Below are 15,142 nucleotides of genomic sequence, written 5' to 3'. Positions count from 1 at the left end.
GTTCTTGATGCCACACTTCCGATCTGCGCACTCCGAAGTTGGCTTGGAGAGAAGGTGCTACAGCAACGCCACAACGTTTTCATCCGGCTGTCGAGATGACATGCATACGATCGTACTTCACTTCGTCACTTCGAGTATCGAAGTGATGTGTGATTCCCTGCATTTGTAACTTTTCAGCTCCTCCAAAGCAACGAAGGTGGCCGCTCGAAATCACTCTAGCTGGAGTGATTTCTCTGTTTTGTTTTGTTTTATCTCGCTAATGCAGTTCCTTTTTCAGTGCCCTAAGAGACTAAGAGAAAGTCATAAGTCCGAGTCGTAGGAAAGGAAAGTAGCCGCTCGCTACTTTGTAGCCTTTTTTATTGCTTTCAACTCACTCCTTCGGCAACTTTTCCTTCTGCGGCGACGCAACCAAGCAGAGCAAGGAATCGCAGGATGCCCGCAGGCTCCGAAGTTTGCCGCACTGTGCGCGTTCGGGGCGCCGGGCGAAGCCACACGCGCGGCCGCTGCATTTTTCATGAGTGACCTGATTTCCGCGGAGACGATGTAGAGAGTATTCGCCACATTTTACCTCCTCATCCAACTCCATCGCGAAAGAGGAAGAAAAGGGTGAGGAACAAGAAGGAGGAAGGGCCTCTGTGTATATACAGCACAAAACAGCGGAAGGAGAAAGGAAGTCGTGATGTGGGCGGGGCGAAGCAGAAGACAGTCTGTTTTTTTTTTTCCTTCGCTTCTTCATCAGTACTTCACCGTGCATGCAATTTCCTTCGCTCCAGAAGAGACTCTCCCGCTTGTATCAGTCACTGGCGTGCGTGAGGCGTTCATTCGGTGCCCGTTTTTTCCCTCATTGGATTTGGCCCGATCGGAGTCCGCCTAATGTATCACCTCATTTGCACGCCAGCGCTGCCAAACGCTTCCTCACGAAATGACCAAAATTTTTTTGCGATGCTTATTTACCGACTCCTCCGCCGTCTACGCGCAGCTCGGCCTCACGTGGAGTCGATGAACTGTTTACCGATTGCGCGGCGGCGAAAAGTTCTGGTTCGATGAGAACGACGCCAACGCGGGAATATTCGCCTAAAGCGGGCACCAATTTGGAGCTGCGACTCTTTCGGGTACAACTTACGACTCTCTGAATTAAGGACGTCGCGTGCTCTCGATCCGCCTCGAGGAGAGGAAGATCAGGACTCGTTTATTGCCGTCATTAAACTTACATTCGATGTCATGTTTTTTTCCTCGTTTTATTGCTTTCCAATCATGAATAACGGCGAGTTCACATTTCGAAGTGAGAGCGTCAAATGGGGGCACTTGTCATTGAGTTCAACATCGCCTACTCGTTCTCCGTAAAATCTACAAAGACTATAGCTGCAAATGCGCGTTTCAGACCTTACATAATGAAAAGTGGGTTTTCTCGAGTGATGAGCAACAGCGTAGCAGTCGGCTCAATTCTAGGGATGCACTTGAGTTAGTCGACTTGTGGAAGATGAAGGAATTTCAAAGGGGGGGGGGGGGGTCAACGTGACACGCTTCCCGTTTGCTACCCTACACTCGTGGGATGGAATTACGGGTTCAAAAGAAAGGAAAAAAAGGGAAGAAAGCATTGCCAGGAAGAAGAAAGGAAGATCAACAAAGCAGAATGCAAAGAGATTAGCCAGGCACAAGCCCGGTTCGCTACCCCATGTGCGGAGAAGGGGAATGGGGATTATTGAAAGATATGTGAGTTTAAGCGTCCCGAAACTACCATATGAATATGAGAGACACCGTAGGTGAGGGCTACGGAAATTTCGGCCACCTGGGGTACTTCAATGTGCACCCAAATCTGCAGCACACGGGTCTACAACATTTTCGCCTCTACAGAAAATGTAGTCGCCTCAGCCGGGATTCAATCCCGTGACGTTCTGGTCAGCAGCTGAGTACTTAGCCATTAGACCACCGCGGCGGGTAAAGAAAAGGGAGTATAACGGTGAACGAGAGAGAGAGGAAAGAGAAGAGAAAGAGAGAAAAAGTTGTAAGTAATTTGGTTGACGCGTATGCTGTGGTTTACTACACAAAAGTTAAAGGCGTTCAGATAAGCTTGCACTCCTCAAAAAGCGTAAGAGGGGTTTAACTGACCTACGAGCCGACGCAAGGCGAGGTGGGTGCTCCAGCAGCCTCTCCGCAGGTAGTGGCCGATCGTGCAATTGTGGCAACACGTCCGAAAGTTGTTGTCCCTCTGAGGCAAATTGAGGGCAACGGCATAGCAGATGGTGGATGTCTTCTTCAGTGCCGTAGACGTCGCATTCCGCACTGTCGGTCACCTCAATGAAGTTTGTATATAGCTTTTGCGGAGACAACCCGCAACCAAAGCCGACAAATACATGAAGCTTCACGTCTAGGCAGTCCCGACGGAGGTCCAAGTTCCATTTGAGGGTTTACTTGGTGGAGTCTTGTGCGTCTTATGTTTAGGGTGTTCCACTCCAGCAGACACAGAGTACGTGCCAGGCGACGAAGTTGCCTTGCAGTGTCGGTCCTTGGCAGAGGAATCGGAAAGGTGTGCTCTTTTTGGTGGGATGTGCTAGCCCCGTTGTCTATTGTATCTTGACTTGTATTGTTAAAGTGTTAAACGTCTTTCTTATTCATTGTTTAGTTATGTCCTTATTCTTCGCGCTTTTTATGTTCTTGATCTTCTGTTGTCCTTATTACGAGCTTTGCAAATACGTCCCTCCTGCTTGGGCCCTTCACTGGGTCTGCAGTATTATGTAAATAAATAAATAAATCATTGCCACTGATCCCGCAGTGATCAGGTAGCCATTGAAAATTGACCTCGTGGCCTGTTTCTGTGACGTGGTGAAGAAGCTTGACAATCTCGTACGTTAGCTGTGCATGGCATGCTCGTCGAAGAATTGACCGCATGCTCGTAAGGCCGGTTTCGATTCCGAAAACACAGCCTATTTACTCGGTCTTCGGGAATCGATGTGGGCACCACGCAGAGCCGCAAGTTGTGCCACCGTAGACGTAATGAGAGGTTGATTGGCATGGTTATTTTCTGAGCTGGTATCATCGCCGCACTGCACTGTCGGGTGCGCGTGCGCGCCTGTCTATTGCACGCATGCGACCAATCACTCAATCCGGTCGATTAAATCAGTATAAATGCCGGCTTCGCTATGCCGGCATTGATACTGATCCTCAGAGCATGTGCGAGGCCATGCTCTGAGGATCGTCTCTTGTAATTTTATTTTATACTAACGGGGCCTGTGAGGCTGTGATGCTGGATTGTCATCATGCACCCGTTATACATGTTATTTGAATGTTGCCAGACGTTTCCTTACTTTTAATGAAGGTGTTAAAAGTAGCTAAGTGGTGCTGCAAATAATTCGAATCTTTCAACTTTTGAAATATATAAAAGATCGTAGAATGTAAACACTGCCCTTCTTCAAATATACGTGATTGCAAATATTTGGCGTGTGCATCGGCGAATGTGCAGTATTATCATTTTTAGATGTAGCAACAGTGCAGAAGCAACTTTAAAACGCACACGCGAATAAACTACGCAAACCTCGAGTGATGCTCGCGTGCTTGCAAATTAGTATTCAGGCGCTATTCGAAATTCTCACATGACACGTACGACACATCCCATTATCCCCTATATATGATCGCACGAGAGCTCGTGCGATCCATGTGTGTTCATACGACATTATTGACTATGTGGTGTATGTCGATTATGACATTTTTCAAATGGGAAGGGATACGAAATGTGGAACCTATACTTGCGCGTGCGTTTGGGGTATCGCCGATAGCTTTCGCGTGCAAGAAATCTCGCGTGCCGTGCCAGCCCGTGGATTCTCACAGTGGTCACGACTTCCTGTGTTTTTCTGGGCGAAGGACTGATTTCCCTATCTCTCCTGTGGATGACCTGTAATGATCTTTGGCGCCTTCCTGAGGCATTCGTTAGCAGCTGGTATTATTTTTGTTTGAGCGTGCGCCAGGCGCTCGACTGTATGAAAGATAAAAATGGCAATGTGATAGGCGTTGTATGCACTGGCGGCACTTCTGCAACAAGCCCAGTCCAGACGAGCGGATGCTCTGTGGAACTGTTTTTCGTTCCGAGACCGTGAGGTGGTGGTTCAGTTGTTTTATCTATGTGAGGGTTCGGTTGATCTCCTTGCTCCTTCCATCTTACTCTTTGTGTATTGATTTTACGAACGCCTTATCAAAACCTGATATCAAATCACCCTTGTAGATGTTGACTAATGTTCGAAAATGAATAGATGCCAATCGTCGAGTTCTCGTGAGGCGGAATACTTATGTTGAATACTTATGCTTAAAAACAGCAAGCCTTTATATACGAAGTTGGCCTATATAGGCGCGCTTACTACATCAAACCAGGGTCCATATACTGCTGATTCAAGAGCGATGTGCGAATTTCGTCAGATGTATAAATGAAGAGCATTTTGGATCGAAAAACCATGTCATTGCACGTTTAGCACACTGCTCCAGATGGGCGACGTTGTTTAGAACGTTAGACCTTGCCTTCTATGGACTCAGCGCGAGTCGTCAGGACCACATGGCACACAAAACTCGAACGGCTTCTATATGTATATACTTGTTGTGTTGTCTAGTACTCTATACGCTTCGATGCCGCAAAAATATTTATGGATGTTCCAGTTTAACATCAGAAAAACTCGCGCTTCGAGCTCCAACAGGGCGATTTGTTGTAGAAATCTCGGCGATGTTCCTTCCCTTTCTCATCGTGCTATTTTTGTTTAATAAAAGATCACACTCCTAACTGACGGTGTTCGCAAAAGCTAAGGGTGTCTTACTTCCGTCAGCATATTTTCCCGCAATGAGTTGAAGACGCGCAGCACAGATTCCGGTGCCTTTCAATGTTTACTTCCGTCGCCGACATGCATCAGTGTTGTTTTTTTTTTTTTTTGCTTCCTTCAGACGATTTAGCTCCGGAATTGAGTTGCGGTCTGATTTCGCGCACAGCATAGAGAGAGAAAGAGAGAGAGAAAGAAGAACATCTGCGTCACGAGAAGGCGAAAAATAGAGCGAAGATCTCGCAATCATCCCGAGTACAAAATATTTTTCTTGAGTTTCCTAATTTCTGAGAAGCAATTTAGCGAGCTTGTGTTTCTCCACTATTTTCTTTTTCTTAACTCTGGCAAAGGCATTATCGATCGTCCCACGCTTTTGTTTCGTGACTGAATCTTCTCATTTCGCCTCTATGCCCGCCTTAAACTTCCTCGAGATGCGCTTCCGTTTCTGCTGGGAGTCTTCTTTCTTACAAATCCTGTGAGTGACTCAATCTTGAAAGCGTCAGAAACCTTAGCCATGGACTTATAGAGAGGACCAAAAAAGAAAAAAAACAGAAAACGAGAAAACTGGACTTATGACTGCGAGGGGCTCAGGCTTTGGCGCTAACACTCGGCTCTTGTTTGCTCATTGGCGTCGCTTGTTTTTCCGGACGCGCCTTCCAGGCGTTCAGTGGCGGAAACGGCTTTTCTATTCCTCGACCCCCTTCGGCCGGTGCGAGTTTCTTTTTCACCAACATGGCCAGCTTTTTCATCCTCCCCTGGAACTCTCTGTTTCTTACGGGACATGAAAAAAGAGAGGAAAACTTCATCCTCGGTACATATATGATAAATATCGCATCTATGGAATCACATAAAGAAGAGAGAGAAGGCGGACTTGCGAACTGACTGAGATAAAGCAAAAGGGCTGCGCGGCTTGTTATTTGTAAGCATTTACCGCTTTAAGTTCAATGACTTCGCAATCCCTTTTGCCCTTCCAGAGCGTGGCGGGGGGGTAGCAGCCTTTCACATGTGAGTCCCAGCTTCTTCTCACCCTTCTTCCCTCATTTTTATATACGTTCATATAACGGGGTTTAAGCTTCTTTTGAAATTCTGTTTCCTCCTTTTTCATTTTTTGTTGCCTCGCTTGCGCTTTCCTGCGGCTTTGTGTGTTTCCTTCACTCAAAAGTTTTCTCGGCTCCTTCCTTTCGCCCAAGGCATGTTTGATACGGAGTTATGCAGTATCATTTTTTAGCAGCCTGTCAGTGCTATCACTCGGCCATTCTTCGTTCACCCGCTTCTAGAAGAACCACGCTGGAAACGTCCCCCTTTTAGACGTTTGGTGTGTGGCGTATACAGCGAGGAATCCCCGCCCATCTTCCTTTTGGCGTTAGAGGCTGCACCTCGCGCGCGCGCTATACGAAGCTTCACGGGTGTGACAGAAAACTTCAGCGGCACGATATCTGTTTCCATTGCGGTTTCGTCGCCTATCGCCTTTAGATCGGGATATAGATATTGAATCCTTCCGCTGTCATGTATGTCTCATTGAGGCCTGCTGGGATAGGAACAGTCGTGCGTTTCGTGTATTGTGGATTCTTTCCGTGCTTCGCGTCTGCAAAAAAACATGGTGTGTGTGAAATACCGAATGTTGTGTCCATCATAATATGAGGCTGAGTTTCATGCTGTCTTTCCTTTCGCGGAGAATTTTGTTTTTACTTTGTTTTTTGTTACTTTCAGATGCATTATGTACAAAAACAAAAAAACGACAGGATGTTGTGGCTTTTTGTTCTCTATGACTTCAGATGACTCTTTCGTATAGAAAAGTCCAAGATATCACATATAATGACAATAACGCCCACATTACACATAGCTTATGTATAGTACATGATTTACGAATTATTATCTCTCATCTGTCACATGAAGAAAATTTACTGTACTATATATGAAGAAACCATTCAGGCGCGAATCATTATGCACTCTTTACAAATGCGTGAATTTAGTATGACATAGTTTCAAGGCATGAAATATTACATCTCAATAAGCAAAATAACTCTGTAGTATTGTATGAATTTAAGTAATTATTGATAATTAGTGAGTAATAACTTATTTAAATATTTTGGCTATCAGTCAGTCTCTATTCTTTACTAATTATATTCAAACCTTAGGCCCAAAATGCACGCAGCTTTTTTGTTTGTGTTTATTTCGAGCACAGCGAAATAATACTCTTCTTGTTGGTCCTGGAATAGGGCACGTCGAACATGGTGGTGTCTCCGCTGCAAGACGCTGCTCAATGAGGGTTAACGATCGCTAGGTATCTTCTCAGGAAACTTGCGCAAATGTACGCACAGTTGTTTAAGCCTTTTGAAGAATGACGCTGAGTGACGCTCCTCCGTATTGTCATGTGTGCAATTGAGCACACCAGCGCTGAAAGGATTACACTAAAACGAGAGAAGAACCGTCATATTTTTCTTTTCTTTCTTTTTTTAAAATACAGCTGTGAAGAAAGCGCGAATATGTTTCTCAGGTGTACAAAAAACCCTCGCGTGCAGTTAAACAGAAATCTGTGCTCGATTCGGGATTTGAGCCTCTCGACGAGGGCATTTCTGGGTCGTTCGCCGTACACTGTCTAAGCTAACTGGACGCAATTCAATCGTAGCGTAAAAGGTAATAAAGGGGTGACTTTAAAGACGTGTTATTTGAGGAACAGTTGTGCTCGTGCTAGCAAGAAACAACGAACGAAGCCTTTGCAGGCTTCATTTGCGGGTTATGTAGCGAAGAAAAAACAAAATGGGTTGACGGTAACTTATTTTGGCCGTGAATATTCTTGTCACGCGGGCGTCCATAGAGCCCATCTGACAAGTACGTTACCAAATGCTCTTGCTGTTGTTGTTTTTTTCTTGCCAAAATAGACGGTATTAATGCGATGGACGTTTTTTCTCTCCCTCTCTTTTTTCTCAGGTCACTGTCTTCGGCGTAGAGCCTACCTACCCTATTTGCCCGTACACGCCGCCTGTAATGTACGAGGTTTGCCGCGGTTTCCCATGAGTCACCGCTTTCTCGAGCTCCAAGACAGTGGCCCTTCTTACGTCCAGCTCTCTTGCAACAGGCTCCCAGCGAATGCGTCAACATCGAACGACTACGGTAAGTTGTGATTTTTGAAATGCATACTCGTAGTATATGCAACTGGATTCCGAAGTTCGACTCTACATGGCTACCTATTTTAACAAATGTTTCTAGCCTTTGTGTGTAGTACTTGCGTATATTGGAGGCTACGATAGCGCAATACCGAACACTGTGTGCGAGATAACGATATAGCAAGGCTCGCGAACGGGCTCTATAGTGTGCGTACGCTCAAAAATACGCTGCCAACGTCCGCGCAGTTGCTTAGTCGCAGAATTCACGCGCGAACACTGCAGAAAGAAGCTCGCCATCACTGCTGGAAACTGGAACATTGTAGATAGTGCCAGGACTTGTATGAATAATTTCGCATTTTGATTGCGTTGTTCACCTTGCATCTTCATTTCAAGCAAATAATGAACAAATCACCGGTGTTGGATGGTCGCACCTACACTATGCCTAGAATTTTCATTTACTCCAAAGTTTATCTCATTCGACCCTTTGAAATTGACGTCGGATGATACCAGCATGCCTTAATTATTCTAATCGTAACCGTGCAGGTAAAATCTCGAAAATAACACTGACTTTAATAGACTAAAGTACGGGAGAATACCGTGACAAGAATAGGATTGAAGGGATACAAAAAAGAACGAGAAGGCAGGAACACTTCATATTTTCTAGCACTCAACTTAATAATCACGCCTGAAACTTCATGATCTGACCGATTTAGGTCATAAGACTGCAATTGAGGCCAGTGTAGCAGGCTTTGCTCAAGGTTAGCCAGACACCATTCCATTTTGCTAGCCGACGCTGGGGCCTAAAAAATGGTACCGGAAGCATGCATTCACTTCACATGCAAATATGAAGGAATGGAACAGACAAGACATAACACATCACGAAAGCCATCGCTCACAAAGGTTTCCAGATGCTTTCTGCTGCGAATAGTCCACAGCCCAGATACCGCAACCATTTTTGTTTAGTTGAGCAGTGTTGCCAGCAACGGTTTCCGTAGTTGCGAACAGCGTGTTGTATAGCCCAGCCGACCGCTACAGAAATTAAGACATTCTTCTCTCAAAGCATGAGCCATTATGCCAAAAGGTTAGCGAAGAGAGGATGATGTCATAGTGCACATCTTTATTTTGATGACGCTTGCTCTTTTTCACTCTCTCTCTCTCTCTCTCTAAACTTGCTTTTAGATGAACATCTCCGGACATAGTCGCCTCCCCCACCCTTCTTCCCTATACCTTGTTTTTAATTAATGAGGACGAGGTGCACTTCCCTTAATTGCAACGGGGGCCAGCACACGCGTTCGATCCCAATCAGTCCTCCGGCAGAACTTGCCGCTCCCTCTCTCTCTCTTCCGTCCGGATTCTTCTCAGTTTGCCTCGTCGCCAACCGGGCAGTTGTGCTCCGCTTCTCCCACGAGTAAACGGCGAGAAAAGATTAACGGACGCGAAGGAGAGAGATAGAAGCGCACGGGACTCGCTCGGGTGGTAAGAGATGGCTGCAAGTGAGCCACGGTTCACTGTATGCCTCGGGGTCTCGCTAGATCTTCCTTTCCTCTCCGATCGTTACGCATTATTTTTTTCACCATTCCTTGCGATTTACATTCCAGTCGGAACAAGAAAGCAGATATTCAAAGTGGCGACGCTGATTGCGGGCGCGGCGCTAGCCCCGTGACAGCTTTATCAAATGGAAGATCGCGCCCGAACATTCGTTACAGCGTCTGGTAGGCTGGATAATTAAAACCATCGCATCTCGACTGCCATGCTTCAGGGCGAACAAATGGCCTTTCGGTGTTCTTTGTGGTGACCATACACGCGAAAGCATGCGCTGCTCATTTCGCATGGCACACGGCGGTGTAAGCTGCCTTTATCCGATATCAAATGCTCCCGCGCCATGATGGCATTGTTGTGAAGAGCCGTGGTATGCGAGGACTTACTCGGTTCCTGATGCGTCTCGCTTTGGTTGTACGCCCGAACCCTTTGTTTTGACTGTATCGCCAAATTTATCCCGCTGCACGTTCGTATGTTACTCGTTCAATGTAGCCGTAGCTGGTCCTGGTACGACGCCTGGACAGGCCTTGCGCCAAGAAAATCCGGCATTTGCGACCAAGAAAGCGACGAGTCACTGAGAAATATACTTATGTTCCATGTTTTTGGTGAATCGATACGTACTTCTCTTTTATTCGCGAGTTATAGCACAGTTGATTTAGAGAAAAAAAGTCGCAGAAACTTCCAAACGTACGTAACACTGAGTAAGCGATTGACGTCGTTGGGAACAGTAATCAAGATGCACTGTTTGCACTAACAACCAAAGTATTTGAGTATCCTGCGTGCTTTCAGCAGAAAGTGGCACAAATGGTGCTTGAGGTCACGTATTGTCAATCATTTACATAGGTTGTAATGACAGCATAGGAAATAGCTAGCGACCAATTCTGTTGGAAACGCAACAAATAAAAAAAAACTGCACTGGAATGCGTAAGGGAAGACAGGTCTAACCTGTCTACTTAAAATTCCTGCTTAGTTATGAAAGTGAGCAGTTAGGCTGGCTTAAGCATATATTTTTTTCTTTCGAGAACTGCCGAAGCTATAGATCGTCCTCGCTGCATATATTATTGTTTATATATTTGGTTTGAGTACTTAGAGAACACGAATACAGAGGAAATAGGGAGGGAATAAGCTGACAACTGCCACCTATAGGGGCACAAAGCCTGCCTGCTCCTTCGGGAAGGGGAGGCATAGAGTAAATAGGGGAAGAAAGAAGGAAAGAGAAGAGGAAAGTTTAAAAAAAGAGGAAAAAAACAGGCACACGCGACAAAAAAAATGAATTGTCAAATGAACAACGTGTATAAACATATTGATGCAATCTACTCTCTCTCAAAACGCCTTTACAACATTGGTGTAGCGAATGTGCAGTGGAGATGTAATTGTTTTAGAGATGTCCTATACTTAATATAACCTTCGAAAGATGACATCTCATATTCGGACTGGTGGTAAAGCCACTGTGGGTTATCGTAATCGTAAATTTCTTGTGCATTTGTCAATGAAGAGATACCCATAGTTCTCATGAGATCTTCAAATAAGAAGAAGCATTAATGACCACTGCTATGAACACTGCATTATGTGTGACCGTGAACTTTCATTGAAATGATGTGTGCGCGTCATGCTTACCACATAACTTGTTACACGAAGACATTATCACGAAGACATTTTCTGTTACACGAAGACATTTTCTGTTACACGAAACATGTTACACGAAGACATTTTCTGAGACTTTCTATTGTTCTATTATGGCGATACTCAATAATATACATTGCACTTATTGCGTATCTACTCATCGATCAAATAAAACTGCAATATGTGCGTGTTGGTTACACGAAACAGAATGAATTACTACGTTCATACTTATACTAGCGCAAAATGCTTACTACGACCATCACAAAACGTCGTTTGTAGAAGTCTGATGTGTTTCCAGTGGTTCAACGAAAAAGGAAAGCTGTGATGACACGGAAAGGATGAGGGACAGCAAGAACACTTTTTTTTCGTTTTAATCTTAAGCACTAGAAATATATTTGGGGGAGGGGGGGTTCAGTATTCGAACTATCAAAGCAAACTGCTTTAATTTGTTTGTAGAACTGTAGCAGTAAGGCATTCGCCATGGCCAATATCTGGGACATGTATACCACGCAATCGCACTGTGACCCGAGCCCTTTCGATCAATTAACTGAGCTGTCAGCTGAAAAATAAAAGAAAAAAATAGAGGGTCGTGCCTTGTGTTTTTTTTTTTGCCAGACGTCAAATGGTATTTCTCTTATTTTCTCGCTGACACTAAGTACCTTCGTGAAATGGTTTTGTATGGGCTCGACACTGAACAACAATAAAACGATGCACGCTTTAGCAGTCATTTGTCATGGAGCAACAATTCGAATTCTGTTGTACGCATACAGCGCACTAGTTCAAGCTTTCATTTGTTCGACCGGTGCATCACTGAGCTCAAAGGAAGCGAATTCCGTCTCTCATATGACAAGATCGAATACGTGCCTTTGAACAAGGCCACTGACGTGACCATGTCACGGTCTGCGAAGCAAGATCAGGCGACGTGACCTCGTTTGCTATATGAAAAAAATAACGCTCAAAAAGAGCCGTTGATTCTGCGAAACTTGCCCCCCCCTCCCCCCTTATGGCTTTTTTTTTGTGGTTCTTCGAGCCCACGCTGCTATGACGAATTCATGACGCGGGCACAACTAACGTGACAATACTTAGACCTAATGTACTTGCGCTCAACACCATATAGATTCCTGTAATCTTGTCGATATTGTACTCAAACAAGAGTGTAGCACTGTTTCTGTGGCGCACACTTCATAATGAGTGCTTTTTTTATTATTCAGATTGATAGCATGTAAAGAGACGTTAGGGCACAAACAAGGGTCCGGCAGCGCGATGGCTCAAAAGTAGGTTCAGAATAATTAAAATCCAGAAGAACATATCACATAATGTTACCAAAGTAACTCTAAGATGATAAAATATATGAATGTATGGTGAATACAGTATACAGGTGTGATCTCGCTCAAGCAGTAAAAAAAACAGAAAAAAAGAATGCACATCTGCTAAAAAAATATTGAAGGCAGCTTCGCATCAGTGGTGCCAGGTCTTTAGGTACAGTGTGGAGCCCGGAGGACTGCTCTGTATTTTTTCCTCGCAACTTCTTTCTTTCTTTCTTTCTTTCTTTCTTTCTTTCTTTCTTTCTTTCTTTCTTTCTTTCTTTCTTTCGTTCTTTCTTTCTTTCTTTCTTTCTTTCGACGAAAAGGATGAGGAGCAGTATTAGTAGAATTAAGAGAGCAAAACATCATTTAGGAGACGTGACTAGAGGGTGGAGGAATTATGGAAATAAGATAAATGGGGATGCTGGTAGTTGATAGGATTATGAAAGTAATCATTGTGATCATCATCGTCGTTATTGTAGCTGGACTGCTTGACATGTGTTACGGTGTGCGACTTGCTGAATTTTTTTTCGCCGGCTCATCTTTCTTCACTTATTCACGTCATTTGTGCAATACAGGCCAGCAAGACTCGTCTCGATCCGGCTACCCTCCCAGTACCGGTCTCATATTATTTACTCTCTCCTTTTTTCCGCATTTGCCGAAGAGAGGGAGAAAAAAACTCTATATAAATAAAGGCTCGCATTCCTTGCGCGAATCGGAGGCGACGTCGTCGCGAGTAATAAATAAAAGAGAAAAGCAGCGGTGCTTTAAAAAAGTGGCGATTCCTCGAGCCCGCGTTGCGCGCGAGTCCTATATTATGGAAATCGCCTGAAACGCGACTCCACGTGTGCCCCGCTGCTGACTGACCCGACTCGCGAGACGTGATAAATGAACTCGGTTTCAGTTTCCTCGAGTGAAATGCTACGCAAGAGAGTTTCAAGTAGCGCCCCTGATGACACGTGTGTAAAGTTTAATAATGCGTACTACACTGAGAAAAAATTGTATTACGTTTCATCGGTCTTAGGAGTGTCTAGGAGTTCCTCATTTGTTCAAAGTTTTAACGAGTTTTTTTTTGCACACAAAATAGCAAGACACAGGTCATCGCCTACACCAAGTGAGGTCTTCGTTATGGTGATAAAACCGTTTTGTTGTAAAAATAGGAATGTTATTCGTGGAGCCCATAATCAGAAGTCTTGAGGAACAGAGAGAGAATACAAGAAAGAAGGGGAGCTTAACTAGGCTATGATTGGCTAGCTATTTTACACACAGTGAGCAGAATAAGGAGTCAACAGAGAGAGAGGTAAAAAAGACAACACTACCAATACATACCCCTTTCACAACATACACACAGTGCAGCGTATTACGGGTGGTCACTCAAATTTCTTCACTTCAAGAACTGGCCCAAGCTTCGTATGAATTTCTGAGTTGATAAGGCCTGACTCCCTTGCCTATTTCCTTCAGTAAAAGGGCGATCCTCGAGTCTTTTCTAGGCTAGCTGCAAAGCCCTGCGATGATGTTGAAATTGTGGACAGTGTATAAAAGGGAATGGTTAATGGTCTTTACAAGTCACGGTTATCGCTCATGAATGAATATGCCTTATCAATACGATAGCTTAATGCATCGGTGAACACGACACCGAACCTTTGCGACAAGGTGTTGTTGCTTCACTTCGAGTAATCTTTGGTGGCATTTGTAGCTTTAGCAATGAACCGGGACTTTACAAATGACAGCTCAAGTTTGGCGGAGAATTCCGGTGCGTTAAGTGAGGAGTTAGGCGCGATGTAGGGAAGTTCTCTTACCGCGTTTACTCTTGAAAAGAGTATCAGCAGGTGCAGAAGCTCCATCGGGGGCCCATCGGGCAGCACCTTAAGGACAACAACGAGGTTACGTGTCGCTGTGACTTCATAGCTTGTGGCCATTCAAAGGAATGTTGATTGCGTCGGTAAGCTTGCATTCAGACTATACTTACCGACTGGTTCGCACGAAATCAATTCCTACAATTCGTGTCATCTTTCACCATTTTCATAACGTGACCTGTCAGTAATACACGTCTTACACTACGCTAATCGAACATTTTCTACCCCCCAGCCTAATCCAAATTATATCATAACTCGAGATAAACTAATGTGCGAGAATTCATGACAAGAACACAGAAATGATTTGACTGGGACAAGGGCGGAGTTTGAAAGTTTGTGCTTGTCCCTATCCCATTTTTTCTGTGTCATTGTCTTTAAATTTACGCACACCGGTTTATCTTCATTATGACCTAACTCACCCTGCTGCAAGTTTTACTGAACCATATATTATATCTATTCTACGCAATCAATAAATAAAATCTTTACAACATTTTTAATAGTCCTAATTTTTTCTGACTTTCGTTTCACACTTTTCGGGGTCACCAAAGCTAAGTCGTTTCTTCGCAGCAACAACAGCATGAATACGAAGCACACATACCAGAAAAAAGACGGGACAGAGTTCTGACATCACCGCTCTGACATTGTTTCTTGCATCTAACGCCATAAAACAAAAGCAGCAGTGATAGTTTACTCAAGGGTTTTTGCAAACAACTGGGCATTGTTTGTCTGACTGCTCGTATTTATTACGACGAGCCACCACGATGATACTCAAGGGTGCGTTCTCGACCACTGCTTAAAAAAAAATGCGCATTCGGTCTCAGCCGCATCGGTCACATTTCAGTTAGATCAAATGCTAGAGCGTCGTGCACTTGGATTTAAGCGCCCATTTACGAATTCCAGATTGACCTAATTTTCTG

The 15,142-nt window shown here is 44.5% G+C and overlaps 1 protein-coding gene across 1 annotated transcript in view; it reads left to right on the top strand.

Moving 5' to 3' along the window:
- The window catches only part of LOC119187261 (cell adhesion molecule DSCAM), a 168,105-nt gene that overhangs the window by 64,048 nt on the left and 88,915 nt on the right, over nucleotides 1–15,142 (top strand). Inside the window, exon 2 of the mRNA XM_037435451.2 lies at nucleotides 7,728–7,910. Coding sequence (XP_037291348.2) covers nucleotides 7,887–7,910 — 24 coding nt within the window. The 5' untranslated portion in view covers nucleotides 7,728–7,886. The remainder of the gene's footprint in view (nucleotides 1–7,727; nucleotides 7,911–15,142) is intronic.

Source organism: Rhipicephalus microplus, unplaced genomic scaffold (genome assembly GCF_043290135.1).
Source record: "Rhipicephalus microplus isolate Deutch F79 unplaced genomic scaffold, USDA_Rmic scaffold_52, whole genome shotgun sequence".
NCBI classification, from domain to species: Eukaryota; Metazoa; Arthropoda; class Arachnida; order Ixodida; family Ixodidae; genus Rhipicephalus; species Rhipicephalus microplus.
This window is presented reverse-complemented; position numbering and strand designations above follow the sequence as displayed.